Genomic DNA, 19,835 nt, shown 5'->3' with positions numbered 1-19,835 from the left:
CCGAGGCAGGTGGCAGTTGCGGGCCACACAGTGGCTTCGTTTAGGGTGTGAAGTCCTCTGACCACAACAGCCACACCGATGTCCCCGGAGGGGTCCGGGGGCCGGACCCTGGACAGAGGATGTGAGGCCCCCTAGTTCTCAGGAAGTAGAAAAGCTGTTATTTACAAAGAACATATTAAACATCCACTGGAGAACTGAGCCCCCACCCCACGGCAGAGAGGCGCTTCCTTGTTTGTCCTCACTGGGGGCAGAGTCTGAGGACAGAACTGATTCCTCTCGGCGCTGCTCCCCGCGTGTCTGTCTCTGGGCTCTGCCTTTCACGGCCCCCGCACTCAGAGGCGCAGCCGAGCTGTTTTGGGGGTCCTCACTGGGCCAGGCTCCCGCGGCATTCGGCGGCAGGGACGTAGGACATGTCGGAAGGCACCCTTGCCTCGGTACATTTCCTGGTTTGGGGACAGAAATAATTTCCAAGGGGCGAATGCAGAGTGTTCCGGAAAAAGGTCGGGCTCTTGCCGTTCTGTGCCTGGTGCTGGTTCTATGGGGTGAGAAGGGAAGGAAACCTCACACCCTGGAGATGGTTCAGGGAGGTGGGGGGACGGGCGCCAAGCCCCCGATCTGATGGCAGGGACAGAGGGGTGTAGGTCCATCAGGAAGTTCACAGGGGCTCCTTTGGGTGGCCTTCTCAGATGGACTTTAGGAGGAGGTGTTAAGGTCGACGATCCTTCTGCCAATAATTGCCAAATCAGCGCCCATCCCCTAAATTGTTAACGTTATCCTCTCTCTCCACAGGAGTCAAGATGTGCCGAGTCCCCCGCTCTGGACGGGCAGGGTGGGCAGGAGGGGAGGAACGGAGGGCCGGGGAGCCGGGCTCACCTTTCACAGCCTCTGAGCCCCGTGCAAATCGTAGTCACTGTCGGAGGAGTTATCGGGCTGGGTGGAAACACGATGCAAGGCCCCTTCCAGAGCTGCAGAAAGAACAGAAGCCATTTGCAGCAGGCTCTATCCCCCCAGGCCACAGAGGGAAAGAGAGAAAGCCCAGAAGCCCGTGGGGGTTTGAAGATCACAGGGGCTTTATGAGCTGGTGGCTGGACAGTCCCGGATCTGTTTTGATCAAATCAGCCAGCATTCACTAATGATACTGAACTCCAGGCTCCCTGGGGCTTCATTGTTAGTGCCAGTCAGGGAGCATTCGATACAGGGCTCCTGCAGGCCGCAGATAGCTCTGTTCTGCCTCGAAAGAATCCGAGGGGCCTCGTTTACCATCCGGCCCTCAAGGCCCCGCAGAGAAACAGGCCTGTTAGGTCACAGCGGTGCCGCGGTTAATGGCATCCCCGGCTTCTTCTTCTCTCTAGTTGAGTGGCTCATGGTCTCCGGGGGGACAGCTCAGGCCTGTTAAGGCCGTATCCCTTCTGTACCCTGCTGTGACCGCTGTCAAAGGGCAATCGGAGCGCCCCCCACCTCCCGTCCCCGGGGGCATCGCTTCTCTGGGCCGTCGCATGACCTTGTGCTCCCACCTGCCTTCATCCCCGGAAGCATCGGCCGCTGCTCACCTGGGCAAGCAGAGATGTGGGAGTTCCTAGGAGGGTGACTATATTCATTCTCCACGTGTGACACTGCGGGGTTCTCAACCTGGGACCGGACGGTGGCCGTGTGGTTGCGATGGAAAGACACTGAACAGGTGCAGGAGATGGTGTCATTAGCCTGGCTGCTCTGTCCTCTTCCTCCTTCCCCACAGGGGCCCAGAATTTCCATGGCACCCACAGCTCCTGGGATGCCTCCCTCTACTCCTTTCTTCCAGGGCGGGCTCACGCTTGCAGGGGTCAGACTTTTAGAGCAGCTGGGGGTTGACCAGCAATCTGATTGGCGGGATGGGCCTTCAGCTGGTCAGTTAGTCATTCATCAAACATGTATTAAGCAGGGAATTGGAACACAAGTGACAGGGGCAGACGCAGTCCCTCCTCTCCTGGAACTGAGGGCTTTGTCTTGTAAAACAAAACAGAACAGAACAAAAACCCTCCACAACACGGAGCCTTCTTGAAGGATCTGACCCTCGACTTGCAAAAGGGAAGGAAGAACGTGGCGTGGAAAATGGGAGGGGGGCCATAATTCCATCCGTTAGGGCGGTCTAGGAGAGAGGATGAAGAACGAGGGTAGAGGATGGGCTAGCTGCTTCAAAATGTTTTAACACTGGCCTTTTAAAGTTGTTCCGTGATAAAGCTAGCTTGGCCAACCTTTCTTGCAGAAATGCCCTTTAAGGTTCTGATAAGTCCTGAAATAAAGAACCAACTCTAATTTTGCTTAACTCCTCCACTTCTCAACCTATGTGATCGTGGAGTCCTCCTTTCGGAGCACCACCTGTTCACACCTGGTGACCACAGCCCCACCTTAGGACACCTGGTGACCACAGCCCCACCTTAGGTGAGCACGGTGGAGGTCAGAAGCCTCAAGTAGCTGCTGGCTCCTCCATCTGTGGTCAGCAGTGAGCCGTGACCCCTGTGGACACCGGCTGGGGCTGAGGGAGGACCTTGCCTCTGGGGACACTTACTGTTCTGGTTCATTCCTGTCGGGCCAATCCACTGGCGTTGCTTCTTCTGGCGGACTGGGCGACAGACAGGAAAGGCACGTGAGGACAAGGGCTGGGCAGGGATCGTGGGAGGGAAGGATGGGGGGAGTAGGGGGCGAGGGAGTGGAGAAGGGAGGCAGGTGCAGCTGAAGGCAGGACTGCTGAACTTTGCCCCCTGGAGTCTTTCAGGGTCTCAGTTTTCTGACTTGCTCAGGAGGGTACCTGGACCAATCTCATGCTGAAGGAGTTGGTCTAGGGGCTGCTTCTCCAAGAGAAACAACCACAGGGCTTTAGAACCAGAACCTAGGAGGGCGCTGGGGACCTGGCCGACACTGTACCCCTCCAGGCCTTCTCTTTTCAGCCTCTCTAATCTCGCTTCCTGTCCCTGAAGAATTTTCTCCAGAGTTCTGCAAGGCTAGGATAACAGCCCCCTATATTCACGACAATCGCCCATTAGATGGATGAACAAACTGAGGCTCAGAGAGGAAGCCGGCATGATCAGCATCCTGTGGCCGCTAGTGGGTGGAGCCAGGCCTGGGACGTAGCACCGGAGGCTGGGGGCGTGCCCCAGTCTGAAGAATGGCCACGCCCTCCCCCGGTGTGCGCCAATCAGCACTTCTTACCCTGTTCCTGACTTTCTCTTTCTGTTCCTATGGGCGGGAGAGGGGTGGGGCTGGGCGGGGCTGGGTGGCGAAGCAGAGGCGCCCTCCCGCCCACCCGGCTCCTCTTAAAGGGGCTTGAAAGGGAGGGCGTTTGGGGCGCCCGCACCTACATTTCTTCACCAGTTTCCGGTAGGCATGAGGGCCGCACGCGACCAGCAGCACGGCCAAGAGCACGAGGCCCAGGATGATGCTCATCACGGTGCCTGCGCCCGGGCCTGCTGGGTTTGGGTCATGGCCTGGGGGAGACAGAGACGTCAGGGCGGTCCTGCCCGGGGTATCGGAACCGTAGGCTCAGAGAGAAGCTACTGGCCAGTTGGCTCCCCCGCCCCATCTGTACCCCTGCCCTTCCCTCTTGCTCCTTGCAGTAATTCACCAGCTTGTCCGGAAGGCAGTTACCTCCTCCTCCTCCTCTCCCCCCTTTCTCGAATTCTCTGTTACCCATTCATCTGTCCCCCATCTGTCATCCAGCAATTCATCATCCAGCTATCATTTGCCACTCTTGTTATCAACTATTTAACTTCCTACCCTTGCCCATTGCTTATAAGCGATCACCTTGCCATCATATTCTAATTGCCATCCATCCATCCATCCATCCATCCCTCCCTCCCTCTCTTTCACGCGTTATTCTATTACCATTTCTCTCTTGCTTTTCTATCTTCCATCCCGGAAGAGTAGAAGATAGGATGAAAATTCCCTAGTTCATTGTGGTCAGTCTCCTATGTGCCGTTCACGTTCACTGCTGTCTGAGCACAGTCGCCCCTTCTCCCCCATTTGCCACCTCTCCATCCTTTTCTAGGGCTCCGGGGCTCCTGGATCCTGTCCTTCAGAAACATGCTCACTGACTAGGTTCTAGAGAGAAAACCCACCGTGGGCCGTGGCCAACTCACATGTGACAAACACCCTCCTACAGTAGGCTTTTTTCTCTTGAAGCTGATAGCACTGGGACAGCTTCTCCTGGGGACAGAAGAGCCCATGGGAGGTCTCGATGGCATCCAGCACCCGGTAGGAGTCGACGCTGCCGCACTGCAGCTCCTGGCACACCTCCTCCCACCGCGCCGTGCCCTTGGGCCGGGGGCTGTCGCACAGGACTTCCCACTGCTTGCCCTGGCGCACCTCCACGGACCCCTCACACAGGCTGCGGCGTCCCACCAGGCGGCTCTGCACCTTGGGCTGGAAATCTGGAGAGGGGATGCAATGGAGGTCAGGTGGGAGGTTTGGAGGGAGCTCCCTCGGCCCCTGGCCTACACGCCCGGCCACGGGGGCCCCAGGTCGCCGGCCAAGAGGGGGCCCCCGGCAGAGCCCAGCTCATGGGCGGCTGGGAGCACCTTTCTTCCTGTCCTTCCCCCCTTCTTGCATCTTCTGGCATTTCCCCCAACGAGCTCTTTCCCTGGCACCTCTGGGCAGCGGCCGGTAGCTATCTGGAGGCGTGCGGGCATCGGCGCTTTCAGGGGAGAATCTGGCGGAGGGGTGACGCCCGCGGCAACCGCGGGAGGGAGTCGGCGCCCGAGCAGGTGGAGGTAAGACAGGAGCAGCGAGAAACAGGCTCCTCCTGGGTCCACTTCCCTCTGGGAACCATTCTCATTTTCCTGCTGCTCCTTGGGGGAGGGGGCCGGGTGGGAGTGCTTTTCCCGAAAGGAGAAACTGAGGCCCGGGATGGGACAGAACCCAGGAATCCTCTGCTCAGCCTGGAGGGGTGGGCTTTCATGAAAGGGCCTGGTCCTTTCAGAGAGAGACACCGAATCCATTTCTGCTTGTCAGGGTGGGGCCTGGGGTCCACTGCCGGGGTCCTCAGCCGAGGCCCCCCTGAGCCGAGGCTCAGGGTAGAGTGACTTGTGATCTCACCGGCTTGGCCAGTTTCCATAGCAACATCTGTCTTCAAGGCCCCAGTAAGTGTTCTATTTAGAAAAGCCATTCAAAGGCAAGGCCTCTGGGTCTGTTTTGCAGGCTGTAGCCTGCTGGAGGGCAGGGGTGGGTGGGGCTGAGAGCCAGACCGTTTTTTTTCCCTCATCAGGCCAGGAAACCCTGGGCCTGGGGTGGGGGTGGGGGGCGTGGAGGGGGCTGCTTCTACCTGGAGGGGCAGTGTTTTCACTCATTCACCGTAAGTATCCACCTGGGCTGGGGGTGGGGAGGTTGGCGGATGGGGAGGGGAGGGGTGGGGGTGGGAGCAGGTCTGCTAATGGGATAGCCCAGTGGTCCAGGGCAAAGCTTCTTAGATTCATGCATGCACCTCCCGCCCCGCCCAAGGACCCTGCTGAAATGCAGATCGGGGTCAGTCCAGGACCGCACTTTAGGCAGCCAAGGCTGAGACAGGTGGGGGCCTGGAGTGACACCGCTGGAGTAGAAATCCCAGCTGGTGCTCTGGGATGCTGGGCAAGACATTTAACTTCTCTGAGCCTCAGCTTCCTCATCTGTAACGTGGGCATAATAGCAGCCACTTCCTTGGGTTGTTGTGAAAATGAACGAATGTCCTGGGAGCGTCCCTGGCCCCATGTGAGTGCCGGGGAGGTATGACTTCTTACGGTCTGGACTCTACTAGAACCCTCCGGGGATGGGAACCCACCGCCTCCCAAGGCGTGCTAGGATTATTCTCAGTCTGACCTGCGGTCCTGGTTTTGGGGTCCCCTAGGCCTCCCTCTTTGGCCTCCTCCCCTCAGCCACGTCAGATACCCAGGCTTCTGGTTGCCCTCCGTGCAGGAGCCTCCGCAGGAAGCTCTCGGAGGACCTGCTCTGGTCTCTCTCTGCCTGCCGTGCCTCGGGGACCTCCCGCTTGTCACCACCGCTCCACCCTCTTCGGTCTCTGGGATTTACAAACTCCCCTCCGGCAAGGCTGCTTCCCCTCCAAGCGCCCCGTCTGCTCTGGTCCTTGGCACAAGTCACAGCTCCCACCTAAAACGCCCTCTGTGCTCTGCTCCCCCCAAACCCATGCTCCTCTCCTCCTTCCAAACCTAAGGGAGACCTGGCTTCGTCCTGGAAGTCCTGCTGACCCCACCTTCCTGAGCGGCCGCCATGCCAGCAATGCATTGGGCTTGTTCGGTGTCACTTTGCAGGGACTGCCCAGGCGCTGGGTGTTGAGTTGCAGGTTGCAGCCTCCCCACCCGGGCCTCTGTTTCCCTCCCGTTCGTGGTGCCCAGTGCCCTGTGCTACATGCAGGGGTTCCCAGACACAGGCGTTGACTGACCGTCTGGGGGCGCCCCGTCCGGTCCTCACCGGGACTCACTCACCAGAACAGACGATGGCCAGAGCTCGGCCGCCCTCACGGGGCTGGACTTTACTGAAGCACTGCTCCAGGGAGGCACAGCTCGTGTTCTGGATCTTCCATCGAATTGGCAAGGGCCTGCTCTCCTCTGGGTCTTGGGCCCTGGCGGTGTCCTCCTCTGGCAGATGCTTCAGGAAGGAGCCACATTGGAGGGCCTCACAGATACGGTTCTCCAGGTCCTGGGTCTTGTCCTGCGCCTCGTAGCTGATGGCACCACCCCGGCTGCCCCAGTAGAACTCCACGACGCCGGCACACCGCAGGCCCCCGGGCCCTGCCACCAGCTGCAGCCTGGGAGGGGCTGCGGGGGGAGACAGAGGGCAGCAGGCCTGAGCTCGGCGGGGCTGGCAGTGGGGGCTTCCTTGCTCCCGGCCCTTTGGCTCTAACACAGGGACAAATGGAAGACCGGCCGACAGCCGTGGGAGGTGGTGAGGCCCCCATATTGCACGGGACAAACACGAAGCCTTTCCACGTTTGTCTGAAACTCAAAGGCAACTGGGCATCCTGTGTTTTCATTGGCTAAATACAGCACCCTGCCCCCAGGGACCTCAGAATCCTCTTACCTGTGGGCTGCGGAGTGGTTGTGGGGGGGGGGGGTCGTGGGAGGAGGTGCTGTCCTGGGCGGCTCTGCAATAAAACACACTCTGGTGAAGGAGGGACAAGAGCCCTGGGGAGGGAGGACTGGAGGTTTCAGGGAGAGAATGTGGGATCGGGGGGTGGGAGCACTGGGAGACCCTGGCAGTTTTGAGAAAGACCTGGGAGTCAGGATTTAAGTGCCACTGACCCCGTTAAGCCCACTTGCCCCACACGTTGTCTCTAGGCCTCCTGTGGGGCGGGCAGCACCAGCCCATTTCACGGTGGGTACAATGAAGGTTAAGAGGAGACCTTCATGTGAGCAATCGGCAGAATCCGCTTTTGGGCCTCTTCCCTCCCACCAGACAGGTGCTCCCTCCCCCAAGCCCTCCCCCTCCAGTTCCCCAACGGTGTGTGTTTCTTTGGGGGGGGGGGGGAGGTTATTGTCAATCAGGAGCTCCCTTCCACCTGCCTGCTCAGGCCCCAGATCCCAGGCCCCGGGGCAGCCTCCTCGGGGCTGGTACGCAGGCCGAGCACACTGTGTGGCCGACTAGTTACCCACCCAGGCAGATCAGGCCCAGAGGGTCCCTCTGGTTTGTGTTGCTGAAGCTGCAGTTGGAGAAGGACCCCATGAATCCGTGGCAGGTGATCTGGTTCTTGGGACTGTTGAAGTCAGGGAAGTGGGCAAAGGCCACGGCCTCCCCGCAGGACAGCAGGCGGCAGAGATTCGAGGCCTGCTTGGGGTCCTCCCAGTGGTTCGGGTTCTTCCCCCAGCTCCGGCTAGACACCGTGTGCCACAGTTTGTTGGTCTTGAAGGAGACCTCCAGCTGGCCCTGGCAGTGCGAGTTGGAGCTTGTCAGTCTCACCCGGAGCCCTGGGGGGGTCAAAGAGGTGTATGCGGGTGGGTCAGGATGGGAAGGGCCCTCCGTGGGGGACCCCTCACGGCCTTCACTCCACCGGGTTCCCATGCCCAGCCAGGCCTGTCTTCTGACCACCCCCTGCCCCCGGCTGCCTGCCTCGATCCTGGGAGCTCCGTCCTCTGGGGCGCTGCGGGGACTTCCCACACACTGGGGCGGTCCCCCGAAACCGGACCCCAGAGGATGGGGCTCGAGACCTCGGAGCCGACGGGAGCTCGGAATGGCAGGTTCTCAGCCCCCGTTCTCCAGCAGGATCTCCCCACTCCTGCAAATTCTGTTTCCATAGAAATAGGGCCTGGCACCCGTTTTGATTTTAAATCAATTTTGTGAACACGACTTATACACAGTGAAATGCACTCATTTTAAGGGCACTTGCTCAATGGAATTTGACAGATGTACAGTCGCGTGTAAGCACCACCACGCTCGAGTTGCAGCCCGTTTCCGTCACCCGGAAAGTTCCCTGGTGTCCCTCGTGCAGTCAGTTTCCCTGAATCCCGCCTCAGGCGACCACCGATCTGCTTTCTGTCGCGAAAGAGGAGTTTTGCCTCTTCTCAGACGTTATGTAAGTGGACTCGTTACCGTGTGTGTTTGCTTTTGCCGTTCTGTGTTTTTTGTCTGGCTTCTTTCTCTCCGTGTTTGCGGTTTCTCTGCATCCTGACATGTCTCACCTTCCTTTCTATTGTGGAATAGTGTCTCACTGTGTGGCCAGGCCACTGTCTGTGCATCGAGCTGCCAGTTGGTTGCTGTGAACAAAGCCGCACGGAACATTCCTGAACTGATGTCTGTCTGTAGGGGCACGTGTTCCGTTTCTCATGGGTGAATACCTAGGAGTGGAATCGTTGGATGATAGGTAGGAACACGGAGGGTGTGATTTTATAAAGCTCCGTGAGAGGGAGAATAAGGGTATATATTTGCTTCTGCGTAGATTCTGAAAAGGGAGACAAGAAAGGAATCCATGTGGCCGTCACCTGGGGTGTTAGGGTGAGGGAAGGACTGGGCAGATGGGAAACAGAAATGGAAATGAGATTCTTCACTGTAAGTCTTTTTATATTTTTAAAGTTTTAAGCCAGGCAACTGTATTACCCTATTCAAGACTTTTTTTTTTTTTTAATGTAAAAAGATTTTTCCAAGTGATTGGGAGGTAGAGATTTTCCCTGGTTGGAAACTTCTGGTCAGGCTGCCTTTTTCTTCTAGGCTTGGGGAACAGAAGCACGGGGCTCGCTAGGGCTTGCCAAGGTCACTAGACTAGTTAGAGACGAAGGGGACTTGTTCCAACACCTGACATTGGCAAGATATTCTGAAGCTTTCCCTCCAGCGAGCAGACTAACCGAATCCCCACCAGGGAACAGATTTTTCTCCCCATTTTATAGGTGGGGAAATTGGGGCTTATAGAGGACAAGCCACTTGCCAGAGCTCACAGCTAGGATGCCTCTGTAGTCCCGCCAAGGCCCCTGCGGCCCCTTCTGGTTGCACATGGCTTCGTGAGACTCTAGCCACGTTTCTCCCAAAATACATTCAGCATGATGTTATCTTAGGAGATGTGAAAGCGTGAGGTCTGGGGTGAAGTGAATCTGAGAACTGCTGAGTTAAAAAACAAAAACAAAAACATTTAACAGGTTTCTTCCCTGCAGGACTTCTCAGGGGCTTTCCTAGCCGGCACACTGGTTCAGTCTCCAGTGAGTGACATGATGTTGCCTACCTTGTATCCAACATGTTCCATGGAACCTTGTTTGGGATACACTACCCTCTTAAAGTCCAACCTCGAAGGCAGGGCGTTCGACCTGCTTTACAATCTTGTGCCGCCTTTCTGTGCGGCCTCGGCTGCAAATACATTTGACCAGGGAGATCCGGCAGGACTGAGAAGGAAACAGGACTCTGCAGGGTGCATTTATGGGCCAGTGTGTTTTCTCTGCATGGTGAGTGGGTTATAATGATAATTATCATGAGGACTGGCATTTTGTATGGTGCCTTACGGCCATCGAGGGCATCCATCCGCACATGGGCATCTAAGTGTTTGTGTGTGTGTGTGTGTGTGTGTGTGTGTGTGTGCGTGCTGGGGCTCGCTCCCTCTGCAGGGTGGGGTTCACCCTGGCAGCTCCCCCTACAGCCTGATGGAATCACAGCCCCGCCCCACCCCCCGTCACCCCCTGCTCCAGGCCTCTGTATGGCCCTTCCTTACCTGAGTTCTCCAAGTTGGGCCCTCCCAGGCAGGAAGTGACTGCAGAAAGGAGAGAGGAAGATCAGGAAGTGGAACCTCCTTCCTGCCAAACCCCCCTCCCCCCTTACACCCTGAGCACACAGCCTGAGCAGTGGCCTCTTCTGCGCCCCCCAATATGGGGTTCAGAGGCAGGGAGTTTCATACTACACGTCAGAACCCCTAGGAGGGTCGTGAAACCAATTTCGTGGGCTGCAACGGTCAATTTTTTTTTCCTGTTTTTAAACTTTTCTTTTAAAACGGACGTCAGTAACATTGATTTGCCTTTAGCGCACAGATCTATAAATGTTAACACATACATAGATCCGTCTGATCACCCTCCTGGTCAAGGTAATATTTCCATTGCCTCCCAACGTTTCCGCGGGCTATCCCCTTGTAGTGACGTGCAGGCTTACAACCATTAATCTCTTAAAAATTATTTAGTAATAGCAACCATCAAATCTTGGCAAACTGAAATGAACTAGAACAGAGAATGGCTGTGAAGATAGGGATCACTTCTTAGTGCATTCGGCTGCAACGTAAAACTGTCGCGGGCGTTGCTTTCAATCTAAAAAAAAAAAAAGTTCGAAATTCAGGGGCGCCTGGGTGGCTCAGTCGGTTAAGCGTCCAACTCAGTTTCGGCTCAGGTCGTGGTCTCACAGTTCGTGGGTTCAGGCCCCGCATCGGGCTCTGCGCTGACAGTGTGGAGCCTGCTTGGGACTCTCTCCCTCTCTCTCTGCCCCTCCCCTGTTGGTGCTCGCTCGCGTACTTGCTCTCTCTCTCTCTCTCTCTCTCAAAAGTAAATAAAGCCGTTAAAAAATAATTTTAAAAAAAAAAGCTTGAACTTCCTGGTTGTAGAGAACCAGAGAAATGACCCAGAATGGGCAACCCGGGCACCATTTGTTACTTCTTAGCCTCCCCCTGGCGGGATAGGAATGACAGTGATTTATTTTTACCAGCTCCCAGCTTCTAGAGGAGGAAGTCGAAGCTCAGAGAGGTTGGGGCTGGCTCGACGTAAGGCACAAAGGGGTCAGGGCCACTGGCCCAGCGAACACGGGTCTTAGGGGTCTGGCCTCCCCTCTGGCGTGGCTCCTGCCCAGGCACGTTCGACGGTAACGTGGGCCAGTTGGGACGTCGGGCCTTCTCCCAGCCCCTTCTGACTGCAGAGTGGGGAGCTCACGGAGCAGACTGTGGCCAGTTCATCTGCGGCTGCCGTGGAGGTTTGATTTGGGCCGGCAAGGGACGGGGAGGGGGGCACGCTCGTGTGGCCTCAGAGCCCACCCCCCGGGTTTGCCACTCAGGTTTGTCAGGCATGAAGTAGGTGTTTTGATTTCCATCTGCCTGACTCCCGGACTTGCTTTCTCGACTGGGAACCAGGGTCACCACTTTACAGAGCAAATAGTTCCGTTTAAGTTGCTTTGGGGAAATTACTGTCGGGTGTTAAAAATGTGTTTTGGGCGCCTGGGTGGCTCAGTCGGTTAACCGTCTGACTCTTAGGCTCAGGTCGCGATCTCACGGTTGTGAGTTTGAGCCCCGTGTCGGGCTCACTGCTTTGGCGGTGCAGAGCCTGCTTGAGATCCTCTGTCCTCCTCTCTCTGCCCCTCCCCGCAGACCCTTTCTCTCTTTCTCAAAAATAAGTCAAGATGAAAAAGAAACATAGGTGTGTTTAAAAAAGCCCGTTTTTACCTGAGTGTTCTGGAGGCGGTGGTAGCATTTTAAGGGAAGACATGCCCCAGCCAGCCAGCCCTCTCCCCGCGAGCAAGACCCCTTGTGATAAAGCCGTCACGGCACCGTGATGCTCAGGGCTGGTGTCACCGCTGGTGGAGCTGGTCAGGCCTGGGGAGGACGGCGGGCCTGCCGGGGAGGAATGGCTGCCTGTCTGGGATGCTTGGAGAGCCAGAGAAAAGGGGTCTCACCACTTCTCTCTCCCACTGGACACCGTCATATTCCCAAGGTCACCACAGTCAACATTCATTATTAACAGAAGCGAACAATTATTGAGCACCTACTGTGTACTCAGCACTCAGGGTGGTTCCTTACGGACATCATTATTAATCTCCCATACGGCTCTATGATATGAGTTGAATCCAATCATGGTGTGGATACTGGGAGAGGGGAAAATGCTCTGTCCAGGCAGACACTGCCAACAACTGGATTCAAACTGGGAGTTTGCCTTCCGAACCCATGCTCTCTGTCACCTAGTTGTGTCTCCAAAGTGCCACGTTTGGGGATGCGGAGATGAACGTGCCCGAGCCCCTGACCCCGAGGTGCTGGAACCCTCAGACATTGAATCCTCTGCGGTCAGGGGGTGGACCAGACCATTCTTGCAGATCTCACACAGAATGGCCCAGGCCCTGCTTAGAGAACATTCTTGGGAAAGACTGAACAAGCTAGAGAACCAAGTAAAGTCCCTAAATGCTCTGTTGAGGAAGGGTTTCTAGGTAGCCCAGGGCTTTATCTCTCTCTGGGTGCCTGATGTTCTCAGTAGGGCAGCATTTCCTGGCTCGTCCCTCATCCGGGCATTAATTCTCTCAAACTTCACCATAGCTCTATGCAGTAGGCGTTATCATTTTGATCCCCATCTTATGCGTGAAGAAATGGAGAAAGATTGGCCAACTTGCCAAGCCGCTGATGACTGTTGGGGCCGGTTCTCCAAGCCAGGCCATCTGTCACAGACTCTGCGCTCTTGACTGCTGGGTCACGCTGCCTCCCCTCCCTTCAGAGGGAAGGCTGTGACAGCCTGCCCCGTGTTTCACCAACATCCTGCATGCTTCGGGATGTGCAAACCTGATGAGAGGGAATGGACTTGAAATTCCGTTCAGTTAGTGAAACGTGCCATGGGGAGGCTTGTCCACGAACTTGCTCTGTGACCTTGGCCAGCCTCTCTGGACTTGGCTTCCTCACTGTAAAATGAGGAAGTTAGACTCCATGATCCCTCACCTTCCTCTCGGTTCACACCTCTCTGATCTATAATCTTTAGTTCCTGGTGTATCTCAGTGGCTGGCAGGGGGCCAGGCAGAAGCGGACGCTGAGATTCTGTGTGTCCAGAGACAGGTTCAGGTTTATCATTGTCCATGACATTTTTTTTCATTCTTTTAGCTGCTTCCCACAGGGGTCCGACCAACAACTTCCTTCCCTGAGACCCTGCAGACTGCGCTCAGGTTCTCCTGAGACCCTCTGGGGCTGCGGCTTAGCCGGCCCCCCGGCCAGCAGCCTGAGGCCCAAGGCTCTATGGCTGCAGAATCTGCAAACAGAAGCCTGGAGCCCTGGGAGACCATGAGGGACGCGAGGCATGGATGCGTGGTGTCATTTCCTAATCCGCCATCCACAACTACGGCCGAGCAGCTGGGGCCAGGAATGAGAATCCTCTAGAGGCCCCTTCCCTCCCGTCAGCCTTCCCTCGGAGCCCCACTATTTCGGGCTTGGAGTGGCCGAGCCCAGGCAGAGCGCAAGGCTGAGAAAGCCCGAGAGAGAGAGAGAGAGAGAGAGAGAGAGAGAGGCTGCGTTTTCGCTCTCCCGGCCCCTCTCTTCATCTCCGCATTTGCAGAGCGAGGCACCCTACTGTCACCCCGTGTCTGGAGGGCCCCCGCTTCAAACACATGATGGGCTCTGCAGCAAAGCACATGAATTTTCACACTAGGTGGGACGCGCGAGATTATAAATAGCCCCCCCGTTTGTTCAGGTCAGGATTTGCCCCAAGGGCGTTTTCCAGAAATCTACAAACGTTTTTTTTGGGGGGTTGGAATTGCAGATGCACGTTCGTGGGCCCGTGTTAGCGGTTCCACTCGGCGGTACTCAGCAGAGCTGGGACTGGGCCCAGGCTGGCCAGCCCCGGGCTCGCTCACAGGCCCTGCCGGGACCCACGCACATTTGTCTTTGCAGCCACCATACGCTGGCAAAGCAGTGGAGGCATGGCGGCAGGGTCCCAGGGAGGGGCTGGGACACCACGGACAGTCACAGTGACAGCGAACGTCGATGGAGCTCTGACCTCGAGCAGACCCCAGGGCGAGCTTTCTTCATGGCAGACCCCACCTCCTCTCGACAGCCTCACCGAAGGGGGCCGTCACCACCCGGTTTCCCGGATCAGCCAGTGGACGGGCTTCGTGGGGCTTGGAGGTCCGATGCTCCATTTTGCCATAAACAACGATTCCCTCGAATAGTCCACACACGTCTCACCGATTTACAGCAAACACCACACGTTGGGCTGCCTTCTGGGGGCGTTCTGGATTTTTCTTCCTTTTGTCCTCTGATGAGAGGCTGACTTGGAAGGTCAGAAGCCCCCCTTTTCTGAAATGACGCTAATCAGCGGAGCCGTGTCTAACCCGAGTCTGTATCAAGGCTTCAGGGAAACAGAGATCACAAAGGCCCCCAATTCCGTTTCTCCATCGAGCACCAGACGAAGTGGTTGGTTTTTGATCAGGAGTCTTTTTATGTGCAGAACGAGGAGAGTCACACAGTTTGTGCCAGAAGAAGCCTGAGGGACGCTTCCCGCAGAAGAGACAGCAGATTCGGGCCTCTAATCCCGCGCAAGGGGCCTGCGCCGTCCCACCCGGCAGATGCCGGCCGATCGCCGGCAGGACGACGGGCACGGTCTGCACTGTGATCGCTCTCTCGCTGGTGGCCTGCTCTGTCCGACTGAATTTGCCTGAATTTCATGCCACACGTGCGTCTCCAAGGTGACAGCGACAAGCCCTCCGTTTTGTTCAGAGCTTTGCACATCCCAAAGTTTTTTTGTACCCACAGCCCCGTGAGGACGGGCCCATGCTCATTCTCATTTTTTTTCAGATCGGGAAACTGAGGTTCAGAGAGGTCGAGCGACTTGCCCAAGGGCACACAGCTTCCTGATGGTGGGGTCAGGACAAGAAATACCATCATCTTCGCTTGATAAGGCCCTATGGGAATCTGCCACCGGGAGAACCGGGAGCCTGCTTACCCCTGGCGTACAGATAGGGGAAACTGAGGCCAGTGAGGGAAGGGCTCACTCTAGATACCTCCGTGGGAGTCTGTGGTGGTGCAGGACCCTTTTAGCCTCTGCCAACCACCACCAATTCCCTACCCTGTCCCACCGCACCTGTCCCAGCTGTACCCCAAGGGAAAAGGGAGTCTCAGCGTCCCTGTGGGAACCGGATGTGATGTTGATGGTGGTGGTGGTAGCTAGGGAGGAAGTGATTCAGGGCCATCATCCCTCATCATCCCTCAAAACCCCAAACAAGAAGTCTTTTTCTGGTGCATTTGGCGGGAAGGCATTTGCAGCCTTTATGGGTCTCTCTTAGTGCGAATTCGTGTTTCACTGAACGGGAACATGGGTGTTGCCCAAGACCTCGTTGGCGTGCAACGAGCGCCCAGCACATACACGGTATGACCTGCAATCTGGAAGATTCTGAGTTCCCAAATGATCTGGCCCGAGGCTCGGGATAAGGGTGTGCGGACCTGGGAAGGTGAGGGGGACCATTCCTTTCGAGGGCACTTATCCCACTTCCTCTTCTACTCTGCCTGCACGGCCCCTCCCCACCAGGCTGGGTGCCCACAGGCCCGTCTGCCTGGATCGTCCTCACCAGTCCCACCCAGTGTGAACACTCACTTCCTACAAGCATGTGCCCAAATATTATCTCCTTGTGAGATGCACTGCCCCCTCCCTGGGTAAGCACAACCCCCCCCCCCCACTGCCCTGCAGCACTCCCAATCCCCCAGCCCCACCCCACGCATGACTTCCCAGCACCCGGGCCATCACTGGTCTTCCCATCACACCCCGACTACTATCTTGGATCCACCAGGGGAGGGATCTCGATTGTTCAGTTGTGTCCACAGCACTTAGAATAGTGGCCGGCATATAGTAGGTGCTCAATAAATCCTTGCTGTCTAAATGAATGGATGAGCCACCTTCAACAATTGCATCGTCCCTTAAGGTGGGCACGGTCGTCATCCCCAATTTTGAGATGAAGAGGCTAAGATTCTCGTGTTCTTGTCATCTGTGAGTGGCCCGATAGAAATCAAACTGCAGTCCGCGTTACTCCAAAGTCCCACAGGCCTTCACACACACGCACGTGCACACAACCCATATGCACACAAGGACGCACACAGCACGCTCGCACGGGTTCATACACGCACCCACAATGCGTGTGCACACACGGAGTAGGTGACCCATCGATTTTATCAGGCAGAGTTGAGGTCCCTCCTCGGTCTCTGTGGGGAAAACCCTGCTGAGGTCTTGGCGCTGGACAGAGCGACCGGGAGGGCCAGGGACAGCCCCTGAGCCCCCAGGTCCCTCTATTCCCTGGGAAAAGAAGCTGGCTGTTTGCTTTGCTCCCAGAACCAGCAAGACCCTCAGCCTCCACATCGTGGAACCGCGGACCGGGCAGCCTGCTCGCAGCTACAGCCCCTCTCCCCTCCTCTCCCATGGATGCCCAGCCCCTCTTGGGCCTGTCCTGACCATTGCCTGTGCCCTCGCCAACCCCTGGGCACACTTCCCTCTTTTCTCTGCCCGGCTGGCTCTTTCCTGCATCTGCTTGGCCACTGAGTCTCAGCTGTTGTTGTTTCCTTCGTTGTACTTAGCATGAGCTCTAGACACTCGGGAGTGTTTGGGTGCTCTTGTCCAGGGCTGGCTGTCCCTAGTGCGTTTACACAGAACTGGACACATGCTAGATGCTCCATGAATATTCGTAGATGGAGAAACGAAGGCGTGAATAGTCTGTGCAAAGGGACTGGGGAAGAGAAAGATCGGTGGCCAGGCTAGCGTCTGGCAAGACTCTGCTTCCCCAGATCCTCTGTCACCTTGTTTCCTGCTGACTCAACCCTGATGATGATGATGGTCATGACTACTACGACCATCAGTGCTTGCTGAGCACCTACTACCCTCTCACCGGCCTTCCTACCAAAAGCCCTACGTTCATTGATTTGTTTAATCCTGATAAGTCTCTATGGGACCCCTGCTCTTTTATTATTCCCATTTTGCAGAGGAGGAAACTGAAGCTGACAGAGTGGTCCGAGGCCGCCCAGCTGGCAAGTGGTGGACCAGAATTCAAACGGCAGAGCCCATGACCTTGCCATGCTTCAGTGCTGGTGGCTGGGCCGGACCCTCAGGGCTGCCTCCGCCCTTCTCTCCCTTCTAGGTGAGTCCCAGGCAGTTTGGGGTTAAGGACAACGACAGGAGGGAGCGGCTGTCACTGTCACCCCAGGTGTACCGCGGGCATCTTCATGCCCCAAAGGTCCCCAAGTTGCTGGCACAACCTTGAAGGCCAGCCAGGAGACGCAGCACCCCCAGGGGTCTGGTGGTGGGGCGTCTCCTCCTGGAATGGCTCAAAGGGTATGTGTGCTGTTTGCCCCCAGCCCCAGCTCTGGCCCTCGGGGTCCCCTGCCCTTGGTGCTCATATCCGCAGGTGGCAGTTGTGTTTTGCCGCCATTTTCCTACTTGTGTGAGTGGCTTTGGGGTGTCTGTGCTCTTCGGGGACAGGGAGCCTCCGTGACAGCAGGAGCGCCGGGCCAGGGTCGGCTCTGCTGCTCACTAGCGCCGTGCCCTAGGCCTGCCTCTCGGCTTTTCCGGAACTCAGTTTTCCTGACTATAAAATGGGGGCAATGGGCCCGCCTACCTCACAGACTGTTGTGAAGCTTACAGAAGAAAACGGCTTTACGCGTCTTTTGTACGCTGTGACCCACCAAACGATGGGAATGTTTATTACCCACCAGTTCACACAAACACACACCGGGAACCATGAGCTCCTGGGGTTCCAGATGGTTCCCATACTCCCTGTGATGGGGCTGCCTCTAAGTCTCCCTGGCTCTGGGCTCCACTGGGCTCCACTGGGCTCAGGGAGCTGCCCGATCCTGCCAGGACCTGGCCCCTTGATGGCATTCGGATGGGAGACCCATGGAGCAGGGTCCCTCCCCCAGCCCCAGCTGGGAGCCTGGCCAGCCTCCCTGCTCCAGTCGGGTCAGAGGCCACAGGTCAGGGACAGCTGAGGGACCTCGGGGTCCATCCTAGGAATCCTCAGGGCCAAGGAAGCCCCAGCAGCTCCTCAGGAGGGTCCCACCTCCCTGGGGACATCTGCCCTGGGGACAGAAGGGGTGGATCTCTTGCAGTTTCATGTTAAAAAGTGCCATGTGAGCCTGTGTGTGTGCACATGGGCCATCGTCCGTGTGCGGGGGGAGGTAAACCTACATTTGGACACCATGTCTGGCCCGTGAAGACACACACACACACACACACACACACACACACACACCCCTACTTACACATACACACATTCGTACCTACTCACACACATATACTCAAACGCAACGCCCCAGCCTGTCTGGGAGGGCCTGAGGCTCCCTGCTCAGGCAGGCCATGGTCCCCGTGTCCTTTCCCTCCAAACTGGGAAACCGCAGCCCCCTCCAGTTCCCACCTGTCCCGTAGGCAAGCATCTCTCTCGCCCCACGGTAACCCCCAAACCCTTGAGAAGGGGGGCAGACCTCGTCCAGTTTACCCCCTGCTTTTCATAAATGGGGAGACCTCCAGCTTCCACCCACTCCCTCCCAGCAAACAGGAGGCCCCAGACTCACCCACCCCTCAGCTCCTCAGAGGCCCCGGGGGACTTTCACAGTGGCCCAAGAGCGGACCCAAGTGCGTGCTCACGCCCTGGCTGGTGGGCCTGGCTGGGGCTCCCCTGGGACAGAGCGAGGGAGACTGGCACCTAAGGGTGCATGTCTGACACACGCCCAGCGGTGTTCTCAGAGGCGGCCCCCACCCTGCCTGGGCCCACTGTGCTCGGAGCATCATCAGAACTGCCCAGGAGACCGTGAGTCCCCGTCCCTGGTGCATCCAGGTAAAAGGTGGGCACTCAAGGTTGCGGGGGGGTGGCGGTCCAGCTGCAGAGGACGCTCGGGCCAGATGGGCGCTGGACGACTTGATTTCTGGGCTGAGAGTCTGATGGGGCACGGGTCCCACCTCAAAGGGTGCGGGAGCGAAGCAGAATGGGGGACGTGGGGTGAAGGGATAGGGTGGGGGGGGGACCGGTAGCGCGGCCTCAGCCCTCCCTGATGCTCCAGAGAGGTGCCATGCGGGCCTGAGTCACACCAGAGCAACAACTGGCATCTTCTCCCTTGCACCCCTGAGTCCCAGTACCCGGTACATGCCCCAGGCGGGGTACTCACCCAGCACCCCCAGCAGGTACAGGGCGGCCAGTGGTGGTTGCTGAGACCCCATGGGCGCGGCCTCCTCCTGCCTCAGCCTCGCCAAGCTCGGCACCTGTGGGCGAAGGGTGTCTGGTTCCCGGGTCTCCCTCTCAGGGAGGAGGGGTGGGGCGGGCCGGCGCGGGCAGGGGTGGGACAGGGGAGCAGGCAGCGTGGGGCCTGCGTCATCCGTGTTTGAAGTTGAACTGTCAACTTCCTCCTGGCAAAACCATCTGCCCCAGTTCGAATGGCGGCCCCGGCCCCTGCCAGCTTCCTGCCTGAGGCGCGCCGGGCTGGGGCCGCGTCCCCCCACCCGACCGCAGGACGCCGGGCCAGGCTGCGGGTCGCACCGCCTGGCGGGGGTGCCACGGCGGCGTTGGGGAGCTCTCGGCCGGGCTGCGGAGAGGGAGGAGGCCTGGCCCCCACAGAGGGGAGGCCCGAGGGGGGACTGAGGGGGCGGGGGACCAGTCCCCGAGGCAGGGGTCGCACTGAAATGGCACTGAGCTGCGCTAGGTGGTGAGCAGGG

At 57.6% G+C, this 19,835-nt stretch overlaps 1 protein-coding gene across 1 annotated transcript; it reads right to left on the bottom strand.

The window, feature by feature from the left end:
* Positions 1–135: 135 nt before the first annotated feature.
* Positions 136–19,533, bottom strand: CD5 (CD5 molecule). Its single transcript, XM_030332124.1, is given in 12 exon segments — positions 136–535; positions 874–965; positions 1,551–1,670; positions 2,546–2,599; positions 3,336–3,461; positions 4,113–4,403; positions 6,447–6,779; positions 7,042–7,072; positions 7,074–7,105; positions 7,614–7,925; positions 10,148–10,186; positions 19,292–19,533. Coding segments are annotated over 11 exon segments (1,479 nt in total). The 5' UTR covers positions 19,344–19,533; the 3' UTR covers positions 136–535; positions 874–876.
* Positions 19,534–19,835: the final 302 nt, after the last annotated feature.

This window comes from Lynx canadensis, chromosome D1, assembly GCF_007474595.2.
Source record: "Lynx canadensis isolate LIC74 chromosome D1, mLynCan4.pri.v2, whole genome shotgun sequence".
NCBI lineage: Eukaryota > Metazoa > Chordata > Mammalia > Carnivora > Felidae > Lynx > Lynx canadensis.
This window is presented reverse-complemented; position numbering and strand designations above follow the sequence as displayed.